The 13,635-nt window shown below is 32.8% G+C and overlaps 1 protein-coding gene and 1 long non-coding RNA gene across 2 annotated transcripts; one reads left to right on the top strand and one right to left on the bottom strand.

Moving 5' to 3' along the window:
• Window positions 1-58: 58 nt before the first annotated feature.
• LOC114420299 (probable anion transporter 5) lies at window positions 59-1,879 on the bottom strand. The gene is made up of 2 exons (XM_028386233.1): window positions 1,766-1,879; window positions 59-1,655 (listed from the first exon to the last, which is right to left on the bottom strand). Exon 2 carries the CDS (start codon window positions 1,622-1,624, stop codon window positions 335-337), a length of 1,290 nt encoding a protein of 429 aa, XP_028242034.1. The 5' UTR covers window positions 1,625-1,655; window positions 1,766-1,879; the 3' UTR covers window positions 59-334.
• A 1,036-nt stretch (window positions 1,880-2,915) lies between these two features.
• On the top strand, window positions 2,916-4,290 carry LOC114420301. The gene is made up of 4 exons (XR_003668376.1): window positions 2,916-3,253; window positions 3,331-3,437; window positions 3,522-3,616; window positions 3,717-4,290. It is a non-coding gene; the product is annotated as an uncharacterized LOC114420301 (long non-coding RNA).
• The last annotated feature ends 9,345 nt before the right edge of the window (window positions 4,291-13,635 follow it).

Consider the following 13,635-nt stretch of genomic DNA (forward strand, 5'->3'; position numbering starts at 1 on the left):
CCCAAAAAGTAATCCGTATCAACTCTGATTGGTGCAAAATGAAACTTCAACAAAAAAATTCAAAGAGCACAAAACATTTTTACGATTAAAGAAACTATGGAAGTGACATTCAGAAATACATAAATGAAAATATCACTCTTGATGCAAGCTGGGTTGTAGCCTTTACTAGCTAGGAATAGTACAAGATGGAGAAAAAATAATAACAACAAAAATTCATATCCAGTTATGACAACATGACCTCTCCTATCCAAGAATGATATAATATGGAGATGGAATAAAAATTAAATCCCCAGAATAACAACAGCTCACGAGCCATGAAAATGACAAGGCTACCTCAATCAAAAATTCTCTCCCCAGTTGAAAATAGTAGAAATACAAAAGAACTAAAAACGCATAGAAAACCAGGAATGAAAAACACTATTCTCCAGCTTTCAGGACTTGAAAGATCAGAATTAGCAGCCTTAGCAGCTTCAAGAAGCTTCCCAGTCAGGTCAACACCAACAATACCAGCTAACGTACCGGCAGTATTAGAAACACCCATCACTATTCCAGCGTATCTAGGAGCAACATCCATGTGGTTCACTGCAAAGCCAGCTCTGCCAAGTGCCAAGAAACCAAGAGCCACAGAAGAACAGAAGACAGCACCACCAGAAGTTCTGAAACTGGGAATCACCACCAAGGCAAGAGAAGCAACCAAGAATCCTAAGGTGTTCAAGAATTTCCTGGTTTTGGTGACAGATAATATTCTCCTGGTGATCAAGTAGTCAGCGACAACGCCGCCAATGTTGGAGAAGAGGAACATGTTGAGATAGGGCATCATTTTAGAGGAACCCATATCTTGTAGGCTAAGCTTAAGGCCCAATTCAAAGTAGGTTGGGAGCCAGTTCATGAGCACATATAAAGCATAGTGAAAGGTGAAATTGTTGACAACAATGGCCCACACAGGGAAGCTGGTTAAAATATTCACCCAGGGGATTTTGGCTGAAGGTAGTTTTGTGTTATGAGTGTCAATTTTTTTATTGACGGGCAAGACTGATTCCCCGACACCAGAGGCAGTGGATTTGGGATCAGTGGCGTATTTGAACCAAAGTAAAGACCATGAAGCGCCCAATGCCGCCTCCGCAAGGAACACAGATTCAGGACCTCTGAACTTGACTAGAGTTGGAAGAAGAAGCATTCCTAGAGCTGCACCTAGGTACATCCCAGAAGTGGTGAGAGAGACGGATCTAGATCTCTCGTGAGGGGGGACCCACTGTGCTAGAACTGTGTGGATGGAGGGGAAAATGAAGCCTTGTGCTATACCAACGAGCAAACGAGCAATGACTAAAAGCAAAACGCGATTGGGATCCAGAGGAAGTAGTGCACAAGTTAATGACCACAACAGAAATGAAAGAAGCAGGACCCTCCTCCCCCCGATTTTCTGAGCTGCCCATCCTCCGGGAACTTGAGAACAGGCGTATCCGTAATAGAAAGTGGACAGTATTGTACCTTTGCTCGATTGATTCACTCCGGCACCGTCAGCAGCAACTGTGTACGCGATGGAAAACCCAACTCGTTCGATGTAGCAAACCAAGGTGCAGATGAAGGTCAAAATAACAATCAAGTAACGCACAGGGAGCTTCATTGTCCGTCAACGCGTGCAAGTGCAACAAATTCTAAGCATCACAATTGATTCAAGGAACATAAGATAAAAAATGACGAAACAGAAACAAGAACAAGAAGAAGAATACTGAGTAACGATTGGGGTTTGAGAATTGGATTCCACCTAACATGCCTATGCCTGCCTCTCGCTGTTACAATGTGTCATGGGCTGTGCACGGCGTCTGAGTGTCAACGGGAGGTGCACTCAAGAGAGTTTAACCGTTGGATCAAATGAATGACCCTGATGTTACCCTAGTTTGCACTTTTTTTTTTAAGTTCAGTAGGTGGTGCCTTTAGAAAAATAAGAGCTGTGGAACGTAAATACGATGTGTTTTTAGTTTGAGCCAGGCCGTTTCACTGCTTAAAATTATTGATGACAATTACTAAACACACCTCGTTTTGCATTTTCTTCATAAAAATATTTTTTTTTGAAAATTAATTTGCAGAAGCTATTTTTACCAGGGAGGTATTGTGGTACCCGGATAAATTTAGGTGTTTTAGATCACTTAGTTTTTCAACCAACAAAAACATAAGTTGTCATCGTATATTTTGTTATCTCGTGTAAGTCACATTGTCACTCTTACATATCTTTCACACACAACAATCACTTAAGAAATCTACTCAAATGTCTGTCTTAATTCACCATTTATCACTCAGATTAAAGTACACCTTGAATTCATTAGAAGAAAGATTTATGAAAAGATGGTTAACAATATCATTATGTGTCCTTCAACTTCTTTATTGTGGTTTATGGCTTTTGAATTTTTGGAGTTTTACATAATCCATTGTGTTTTAGGAATTTTATATAATCCATAGTATTTTCTTGTGATTTTTAATGGGTTTTAGGGTCTAAGATTTAAGATTTAGGATTATTATACTCGATTGATATCTATAAAGAATCAACTGCAAGACTACAATATTTATGAAGAAAGCATCCTTAACTCAAAAGGGAACGATAGTTTGTACCCACTAATGATTTAAGATCTGGGGTCTAGGATTGATGGTTTAGAGTGTAAGATTTAGGGTTTGAGATTGAGGACATATGATTTAGAGTGTATAGTTTGGAGTTTGTGATTTATGGTTTAGGGTTTAGAATTGAAAATAATAAAATAAATCATTTGATGAGAGATTTTTTTTATTATTTATTTTCATTTTAATGTTAAAGTTGTTCTTTTATTTTTAAAATAATTTTTGTTTTTTTTTTCTCTCCTAAAAAACAAAGCTCTAATTGTTAGGACTGGGAGATATAAAAACATGCTTTATTTTTAAAGCTTTCTTCTCCAGAAGAAAGTTGATACGACACCTTGGTAGAGAGAGAGTGAATTAGGAATTAGGAAACGTTCGAAATTGGGTCGTAAATTAATGGGTTGAGCCGAGTTGGTTGGTGGAAGGAAGAAATAAAGAAATCAACAAAGGCAGACAAAGAGCTTAGGAAAAGAAGAATAAGAATGGTGTGGTGAGAAAGATGAAGGTCCGTTCGGAAAGGGAAAAGACGAAAGTTGTGATTAGGCATTTGTCCCCTTCTCTCACTCTATCCGATTTCTTCCCAACACATCGATTCTCACTTCGCTTCTCGCTACAATTGGTTCTCCTTCCGTCCCGGCAACAACAGGTAATAACTATTCAAACATTACCTGTGTGTTCTCTCTGTAACCCTAACAAATCCCTAATTATTATTATTATTTGCAGTCACAAGCGTCAGATGCATTCCCGAGCCTATATAGACTTCAAGTGTCCCGATGACGTTTTCGAGTTCACCGAGTTCTTTGATGGGCACGTTTTTGTTAACGAGCGGGGTATTTTATTTTTGTATTTTATTTCTCTAACACTTCACCCACTTGAATGACATCGTTTTTACACTTGAATGTACGTACAATCAGGTGCCCAGTATAAAGTGATAGTTGAGTATGCACCTTCTCAGCGTGTTCCAAAGCCAAGTGCCAAAAAGATGGACGTGAAGGGACTATATTCAAAGGTTGATGTCATGTTAATTTAATTTATGTAAAATGCTTCAACATGTGCTCTCTTTATTCATGATTATCATTATTTTATTTTTTTTAAATTCATAAGGACAGATCCAGATTATCTTGAGTTCCTCAAACTAATTGCAAAACCTCAAGAGCATCTTCCTAGTGCAGAGATACAATTGGAAAGAAAAGAAGCTGAGCAAGCTGGTTAGTTATTTGTTCACCAACTGTATTTGATTTACACTTATTTCAAAGTGAATTGATAAATAAGCATTAGAAACAACACCATGATCACTTTTCTGTCTCTGACATTATGTGCTCATCTGCCATTGCCTAATGTTATGGTGGTGTATGTTGTTTCTACATTAGTTCTATTGTTAAATGTGTTTTAGAGGATCTTAGTACTGGCTTCTAGGCTAAATGTGGTCATGAGGATTTATCTGAAGACAAATTTCAGTATCATTGGTCTCATTCTTATATTGTATCTTTTCCCGGGGCCAGCAAGGAAACACCTATTGTCACACCCCTGATGGAATATATTCGTCAGAAACCTGCTGCTGACAGTGGTATGCATGTAATGTTTCTGGGTCTGCATAGTCTTTTGTGTCATGTTTAGGTTCTCCTCCAGGGTGCATTTACTTTGGAGCTTAACTTTATTGATTGAAGATTTTTTGCCGCTTTCTTTCTTTTTCTCAATCCTTGAATAACCCACTAATACAAAGAAAAATCGTTTATGTGTAGGATTATAAGATAAGTTACTGTCTACCCTTATATAAGAATTATACATAATTTAAAATTTGTTTAACCGATTTTTCTTCATTTATTATTTCTATTATATTTAATTGTAATTATCTTTAATCAATCCAATATATTATTAAACTAACATCTTTTCAAAATACAAATAACAATATAATAGTTTAAAACAATTTAATCTATATTTTTCCTTACTAAAAGATATATTTAGATATCCTTATCTAAATAATTATTGGATTATTTTTAGGGTATTAGACCACGGTGGTCATCTGCCCTCATATCAAAGTAGTCAAAGATTTCTTATCCAAATCTTAGTGAGAGAACCCTTAGCTTTAATGGACAATATCGCTACTGTCTCCACCATGAAGTTGATTTGTGACATCTCAAGGTCAGCATGTGACTTGGTGCAACGAGTTCCTCTTCATACTCGAGATCTGAAACCTAACTATGGTGACAAAGGCAACTAGATTTGAGGTTCGATCACGATAGTGTTGGTGGGGTTTTGGGTTGGTGTTAAGTCTGGGCATTGGTAGCTATGACTAAGGTTAAGGGTTTCGGGTTTAGGATTTGGGACTTACGGCTTGGGGTTTGGGGTTGATGGTTGAGGGTTTGGAGTTTGGGGTTTGGGGGTTTGAGGTTTTGGGTTTATGGTTTAGTATTCAATACAAAAAAAAGTTATATTATAATTTATTTATTATTCATATTTGAAAGTTCGATCATGATATTCATTGCATTGTCTTTGTTATGATACATTAGTAAATATTTAAGTTTATCTTGTACCACATAATGGTTCATGTTAGATAATATCTAACATAATGAGTATTTTTTACTACATAACTTAGCTTATTATTCAAAATATTGAATAAGGAAAATATAAATCAAACTAATAAAAAAACATCATCTTACATCTTTCAAATGTTTATATATGTCAATACTTATAAGACAAAAAAATATGAAATGTGAAATTATAAAATATAAATATAAATTAAAAAATATAAAAACTTTCATAAAGGAAAAAAAATGAGAGAAAAGACTAAGTTATGTATGAAAAAATTGTATAACATATTTTTGAGAAAAGCATTGAATTTTAAAAATAGTAAATAATCCACAAATTCATGTCAAATTTTTAATAATAATAATAATAATGATAATGATAATGATATTATTATTATTATTATTATTATTGTTGTTCATGTCACATTTTTAATAATAATAATAATAATAATAATAATAATATTAATAATGATAATGATAATCATAATCATAATTATAATAATCATAATCATAATAATCATAACAACAACAAATAATAATAATAATAATAATAACAACAACAACAATAATAATAATAATAATAATAATAATAATAATAATAATAATAATAATAGACAACCACTTCAAAATAGGAGCACGAAATCGAAAAAATATCAAAGAATTCAAAAATAAATATATGATGCACCATTTCCATGCACAACCATCTCAAAATAAGATCACAAAATCGAAAAAACTATGATTTGGACCTTTGCAATTATGCTTAAGTGTCCATGTTCTAAATTTTTTTGAAATTATTCCCAACATAATGATTATATTTGTGACCAAAATTTTCCATAGATTCTATATCAAAGAATCCAAAAAAAGTATATCATGCACTAGTTCCATTGACAACCATCTCAAAATTGGAGCACAAAATTGAAAAAAATATGATTTGGATCCTTTCAACTATTCTCAAATGTCAATGTTCTACAATTTTTTTAAATTATGTCCAACAGATTAATGATATTCATGACACACTTTTTCCATTGTTTGGATGTTAGAGAATCCAAAAGAAAAATATCGTGCACCATTTCCGTGGACAACCACCTCAAAATAGGAGCACAAAATCAAAAAAACTATGATTTGGACCCTTGCAACTATGCTTAAATTCTCATGTTTTGTATTTTTTTTTTAAATTTATGTTCAACACAATTGATATTCGTGACACAACTTTTCCATTTTTTGGATGTTAAATAATCCCAAAGAAAAATATCGTGCACCAATTCCATGAACAACAATATCAAAATAGGAGCACAAAATCGAAAAAAACTTTGATTTAGACCCTTGCAACTATGCTTAAGTGCTCATATTCTACATTTTTTTAAAATTATGTACAACATATTAATGATAAGCATGGCATACTTTTCCATCGTTTGGTCGTCAAAGAATGCAAAAGAAAAATGTCGTGCACCAGTTCCAAGGACAACTACCTGAAAATAGGAGTACACAATTGAAAAAATTATGATTTGGACCCTTGTAACTTTGCTTAAGTGCCCATGTTCTGCATTTTTTTTAAAATTATTCCCAACACATTAATGATATTTGTGACACACTTTTTCCATATATTCAACGTTAAAGAAGACAAATAAAATATATCATCCACCAGTTCCATGTACAACTCTCTCAAAATAGGAGCACAAAATCGAAAAAACTATGATGTGGACCCTTGCAACTATGCTTAAGTTCCCATGTTTCAAATTTTGTTGAAATTTTATCAAACACATTAATGATATTCGTCACACACTTATCCCTTATATTGATGGTAAAAAAATCCAAAAAAAATATTGTGCACTAGTTCCATGGACAACCACTTCAAAATAGGAGCACAAAATCGAAAAAAATTATGATTTGAACACTTGCAACTATGCAAATACCCATGTTCTGCATTTTTTTTAAAACTATGTCCAACAAATTAATGATATTCGTGACACACATTTTCCATAGATTGAACATCAAAGAATTCAAAAAGAAATATATGATGCACCATTTCCGTGCACAATCACCTCAAAATAGGATCACAAAACGAAAAAACTATGATTTGGACCTTTGCAACTATGCTTAAGTGCCCGTGTTCTAAATTTTTTTTGAAATTATTCCCAACATAATGATTATATTTGTGACCAACATTTTCCATAGATTCAATATCAAAGAATCCAAATAAAGTATATCATGCACTAGTTCCATTGACAACCATCTGAAAATAGGAGCACAAAATCGAAAAACTATGATTTGGATCCTTTCAACTATGCTCAAATGTCAATGTTCTACAATTTTTTTAAATTATGTCCTACAGATTAATGATATTCATAACACACTTTTTCCATTATTTGGATGTTAAAGAATCCAAAAGAGAAATATCGTGCACCAGTTTCGTGGACAACCACCTCAAAATAGGAGCACAAAATCAAAAAAACTATGATTTGGACCCTTGCAACTATGCTTAAATTCCCATGTTTTGTATTTTTTAAAATTTATGTCCATCACATTATTGATATTCATGACACACCTTTTCCATTTTTTGGATGTTAAACAATCCCAAACAAAAATATCATGCACCAGTTCCATGAAAAACAACATCAAAATAGGAGCACAAAATTGAAAAAACTATGATTTGGACCCTTGCAACTATGCTTAAGTGCTCATGTTCTACATTTTTTTTTTAAAATTATGTCCAACAGATTAATGATATTCATGAAATACTTTTTCCATTGTTTGCATGTCAGAGAATCCAAAAGAAAAATATCGTGCACCAGTTCTGTGGACAATCACCTCAAAATAGGAGCACAAAATCGAAAAAACTGTGATTTGGACCCTTGTAACTATACTTAAGTGCCCATGTTCTGCATTTTTTTTTTAAATTATTCCCAACATATTAATGATATTTGTGACACTTTTTTTCCATATATTCAATATTAAAGAACCAAAAAAAAATATATCATGCACCACTTCCATGTACAACGCTCTCAAAATAGGAGCACAAAATCGAAAAAACCTTGAATTGGACCCTTGCTACTATGCTTAAGTGCCTATGTTCTATATTTTTTTAAAATTATTCCCAACACATTAATGATATTTGTGACACACTTTTTCCATATATTCAACATTAAAGAAGCAAAACAAATATATCATGCACCAGTTCCATGTACAACGCTCTCAAAATAGGAGCAAAAAATCGAAAAAACTATGATTTGGACCCTTGCAACTATGTTTAAGTTCCCATGTTCAAATTTTTTGAAATTATGTCAAACACATTAATGATATTCGTGACACACTTTTCCGTTATATTGATGGTCAAAGAATCCAAGAAAAAAAATATCGTGCACTAGTTCCATGAACAACCATCTCAAAATAGGAGTACAAAATCGAAAAAATTATGATTTGGACACTTGCAACTATGCAAGTACCCATGTTCTGCATTTTTTAAAACTATGTCCAACATGTTAATGATATTTGTGACACAAGTTTTCCATAGATTGAACGTTAGAATCCAAAAAGAAATATATCATGCACCATTTCCATGCACAACCACCTCAAAATAGGATAACAAAATCGGAAAAATTATGATTTGGATCCTTGCAACTATGCTTAATTTAAAATTATTCCCAACATATTAATTATATTTGTGGCCAACGTTTTCCATTGATTCAACATCAATGAATCCAAAAAAAATATATCATGCACTAGTTCTATTGACAACCATTTCAAAATAAGAGCACAAAATCGAAAAAACTATCATTTGGACCCTTACAACCATGATTAAGTTCCCATTTTCTATATTTTTTTTTAAAATTATGTCCAACAGATTAATGATACTCATGGCACACTTTTTTCATTGTTTGGACAACAGAGAATCCAAAAAAAAAATATCGTGCACCAGTTCTGTGGACAACCACCTCAAAATAGGAGCACAAAATAAAAAAAACTGTGTTGGACCCTTGCAACTATGCTTAATTGTCCATGTTCTACATTTTTTTAAAAATTATTACCAACATATTAATGATATTCATGACACACTTTTTCCATAGATTCAATACCAAAGAAGCGAAAAAAATGTATCATGCACCGGTTCCATGGACAACCATCTCAAGATAGTAGCACAAAATCGAAAAAACTATGATTTGGACCCTTGCAACTATGCTTAAGTTCCCATTTTCTGTATTTTTTTAAATTATGTCCAACACATTAATGATATTCATGACACACCTTTTTCATTTTTTGGATGTCAAAGAATCCAAAAGAAAAATATCATGCACCAGTCCCATGGACAACCATATCAAAATAGGAGCACAAAATCGAAAAAACTATGATTTGGACCCTTGCCACTATGCTTAAGTGTCCATGTTCAGAATTTTTTTAAAATTATTGCCAACAAATTAACTATATTTGTGACCAACATTTTCCATTGATTCAACATCAATGAATCCAAAAAAAATATATCATGCACTAGTTCCATTGACAACCATCTCAAAATAAGAGCACAAAATCAAAAAATTATCATTTGGACCCTTGCAACCATGATTAAGTTTTCATTTTCTACATTTTTTTTAAAATTATGTCCAACACATTAATGATACTCATGACATACTTTTTTCATTGTTTGGACGACAGAGAATCCAAAAGAAAAATATCGTGCACCAGTTCCGTGGACAACCACTTCAAAATACGAGCACAAAATCGAAAAAACTATGATTTGGACACTTGCATCTATGCTTAAGTGCCCATGTTCTGAATTTTTTTAAAATTATTCCCAAGACATTAGTGATATTCATGACACACTTTTTTTCATAGATTCAACGTCAAAGAAGCCAAAAATATATATCATGCACCAGTTCCATGGACAACAATCTCACAATAGGAGCACAAAATCGAAAAAACCTTGAATTGGACCCTTGCAACTATGCTTAAGTGCCCATGTTCTGCATTTTTTTAAAATTATGTCCAACATATTAATGATATTCTTGACACGTTTTACATAGTTTAAACGTCAAAGAATACAAAAACAAATATATCCTGCACCATTTCCAAGGACAAGCACCTAAAAATACGATCACAAAATTGAAAAAAGTATGATTTGGACCCTTGCAACTATGCTTAAGTTCCCATGTTCTGTATTTTCTTTTAAATTATGTCCAACACATTAATGATATTCGTGACACACCTTTTCCATTTTTTGGACGTCAAAGAATCAAAAAGAAAAATATCATGAACCAATTTCATGGACAACCAACTCAATATAGGGGCACAAAATCGAAAAAACTAAGATTTGGATCCTTGCAACTATGCTTAAAATCTCATGTTCAATATTTTTTTTTTAAAAATTATGCCCAAAATTTTAATGATATTCGTGACCAACCATTTCCATTTTTTGGACGTCAAAGAATCCAAAAAAAAAATATCGTGCACCATTTCCATGGACAACCACCTCAAAATTGGAGCACAGAATAAAAAAAACTATGATTTGGACCCTTGCAACTATGCTTAAACCATGATCTCTCAAATACCGCTAAACCCTAATTATTCATGTAACCATACACCCTAATTTGTAATATAACCGTAAACCACAATTGGTCAAGTAACACTAAACCATAATTAGTCAAGTATTCATAACCCTAATTAGTTAAACACGCATAAACCCTAATTTGTCAAGTAACCCATGAGTCCTAAATTTTCAAATACCCCTAAACCCTAAATATCCATAAACCCGAATTTGTCAAGTAACCCTAAACCCTTATTTGTTAAATACCCATAAACCCAATTAGTCAAGAAATCTTATTTTGTCAAACAACCCTAAACCCTAATTGGTCAAGTAACACTAAACCGCAATAAGTCGAGTACACATAAACCCTAAGTAGTCAAATACCCTTTAAAGCTTAATTGTCAAGAAATCCTAAACCCTAATTTGTCAAATACCCATTAAAACCCAATCATTCAAGTAATCCTAAACCCTTGTCTTTCAATAACTAGCAAAGTAACCCTCAAGTCTAATTTGTAAAATAACCATAATCCCTAATTAGTTAAGTAACACAAAACCCTAATTAGTCAAGTACACATAAACCCTAATTAGTCAAATACACATAAAACCCAATTTGTTAAGTAACCCTAAATCCCTAATTTTTCAAAAACCCCTAAACCCTACTTAGTCAAGTAACCCGAATGAGTCAAGTACCCTTAAACAATAATTAGTCAAATACCCTTATTTCCTACTTTGTCAAGTAACCCTAAATCCTAATTTGTCAAATACCTCTAAACCTTCATTACTCAAGTACCCATAAAACCTAATTTTTCAAATAGCCTTAAACCCCAACTTGTCAAGTAAACCTAAACCATGATCTCTCAAATACCACAAAACCCTAATTACTAATATAACCATAAACCCTAATTTGTAATATAACCCTAAACCCTAATTGGTCAAGTAATACTAAACCCCAATAAGTCGAGTACACATAAACCCTAAGTAGTCAAATACCATTTAAAGCTTAATTGTAAAGAAATCCTAAACCTTAATTTGTCAAATATCCATTAAAACCCAATTAGTCAAGTAATCCTAAACCCTTATCTTTGACATATCCCTAAACCATAACTAGCAAAGTAACCCTAAAGTCTAATTTGTCAAATAACCATAATCCCTAATAAGTTAAATAACACAAAATCCTAATTAGTCAAGTACACATAAACTCTAATTAGTCGAATACACATAAATCCTAATTTGTCAAGTAACCCTAAACCCCTAATTTTTCAAATACCTTTAAACCCTACTTAGTCAAGTACCCCTAAACCCTTATTAGTCAAATACCCTTATTTCCTACTATGTCAAGTAACCCTAAATCCTAATTTGTCAAATACCCATAAACCTCAATTACTAAAGTACCCATAAACCCTAATTAGTCAAATACCGCTTGACCCTAATTTGTCAAGTACGCATAAAACCGAATTTGTAAAATACCCCTAAATCATTATTAGTCAAGTAACCCTAATTTGTCGAATAATCCTAAACCCTAATTGGTCAAGTAACACTAAATTCTAATTACTCAACTACACATAAACCCTCATTAGTCCAATACCTGTGAACCCTAAACAATAAGTTGTCAAATACCTGTAAACCCCAACTTTTTAAAATAATCATAAACCCTAATTGGTCAACGAACAGTAAACCTTAACTATCAAGTAGACATAACCCTAATTAGTGAAATACCCATAAACCCTTATTTGTCAAATACCCGTAATCTCAATTAGTCAAGCAACCTTATTTTGTCAAATATCCATAAACCCTATTTGGTCAAGTAACACTAAACCTTGATAAGTTGGGTACACATAAAACCTAAGTAGTCAAATACCCTTAAAAGCTTAATTGTAAAGAAACCGTAAACCCTAATTTTTCAAATACCCATTAAAACCCAATAAGTCAAGTAATCCTAAACCCTTGTCTTTCAAATACCCTAAAACCATAACTAGATAAGTAACCCTCAAGTCTAATTTGTCAAATAACCATAATTCCTAATTAGTTAAGTAACACAAAACCCTAATTAGTCAAGTACACATGAACCCTAATTAGTCAAATCACATAAACCCCAATTTGCGAAGTAACCCTAAATCCCAAATTTTTCAAATACCCCTAAACCCTACTTAGTGAAGTAACCCGAATGAGTCAAGTACCCCTAAACCATAATTAGTCAAATAACCTTATTTCCTACTTTGTCAAGTAACCCTAAATCCTAATTTGTCAAATACCCATAAACCTTAATTACTCAAGTACCCATAAACCGTAATCTGTCAAATAGCCTTAAACCCCAACTAGTCAAGTAAACCTAAACCATGATCTCTCAAATACCGCAATAACCCTAATTATTCATGTAACCATACACCCTAATTTGTAATATAACCCTAAATCATAATTGGTCAAGTAACACTAAACCTTAATTAGTCAAGTATTCATAACCCTAATAAGTTAAACACGCATAAATCCCAATTTGTCAAGTAACCCATGAGTCCTAAATTTTCAAATACCCCTAAACCCTGATTAATCAAGTAACTCTAAATTGTCAAATAACAGTAAACCCTAATTGGTCAAGTAACACTAAACCTTAATTTTTCAAATATCGATAAACCCTAATTAGTCAAATAACTCTAAACCCTAATTGGTCAAGTAACACTAAACCTTAATTACTCAACTACTCATAAAGCCTCCTTAGTCAAATTCCCATAAATCCAAATTTGTCAAGTAACCCTAAACCATTATTTGTTAAATACCCCTAAACCCAATTAGTCAAGCAAATGTATTTTATCAAGTAACCCTAAACCCTAATTAGTCAAATAACCCTAAATTTCGTGCTTGTTTTTTTGAAGGCTCCAAATACCAATAAACCCTAATTAGTAAAATAACCCTAAATCCTTATTGGTCAACTAACACTAACCCTAATAACTCAACTGCCCATACACCCTCATTAGTCAAATACTCCTAAAC

This window comes from Glycine soja, chromosome 7 (assembly GCF_004193775.1).
Source record: "Glycine soja cultivar W05 chromosome 7, ASM419377v2, whole genome shotgun sequence".
Taxonomy (NCBI): Eukaryota; Viridiplantae; Streptophyta; class Magnoliopsida; order Fabales; family Fabaceae; genus Glycine; species Glycine soja.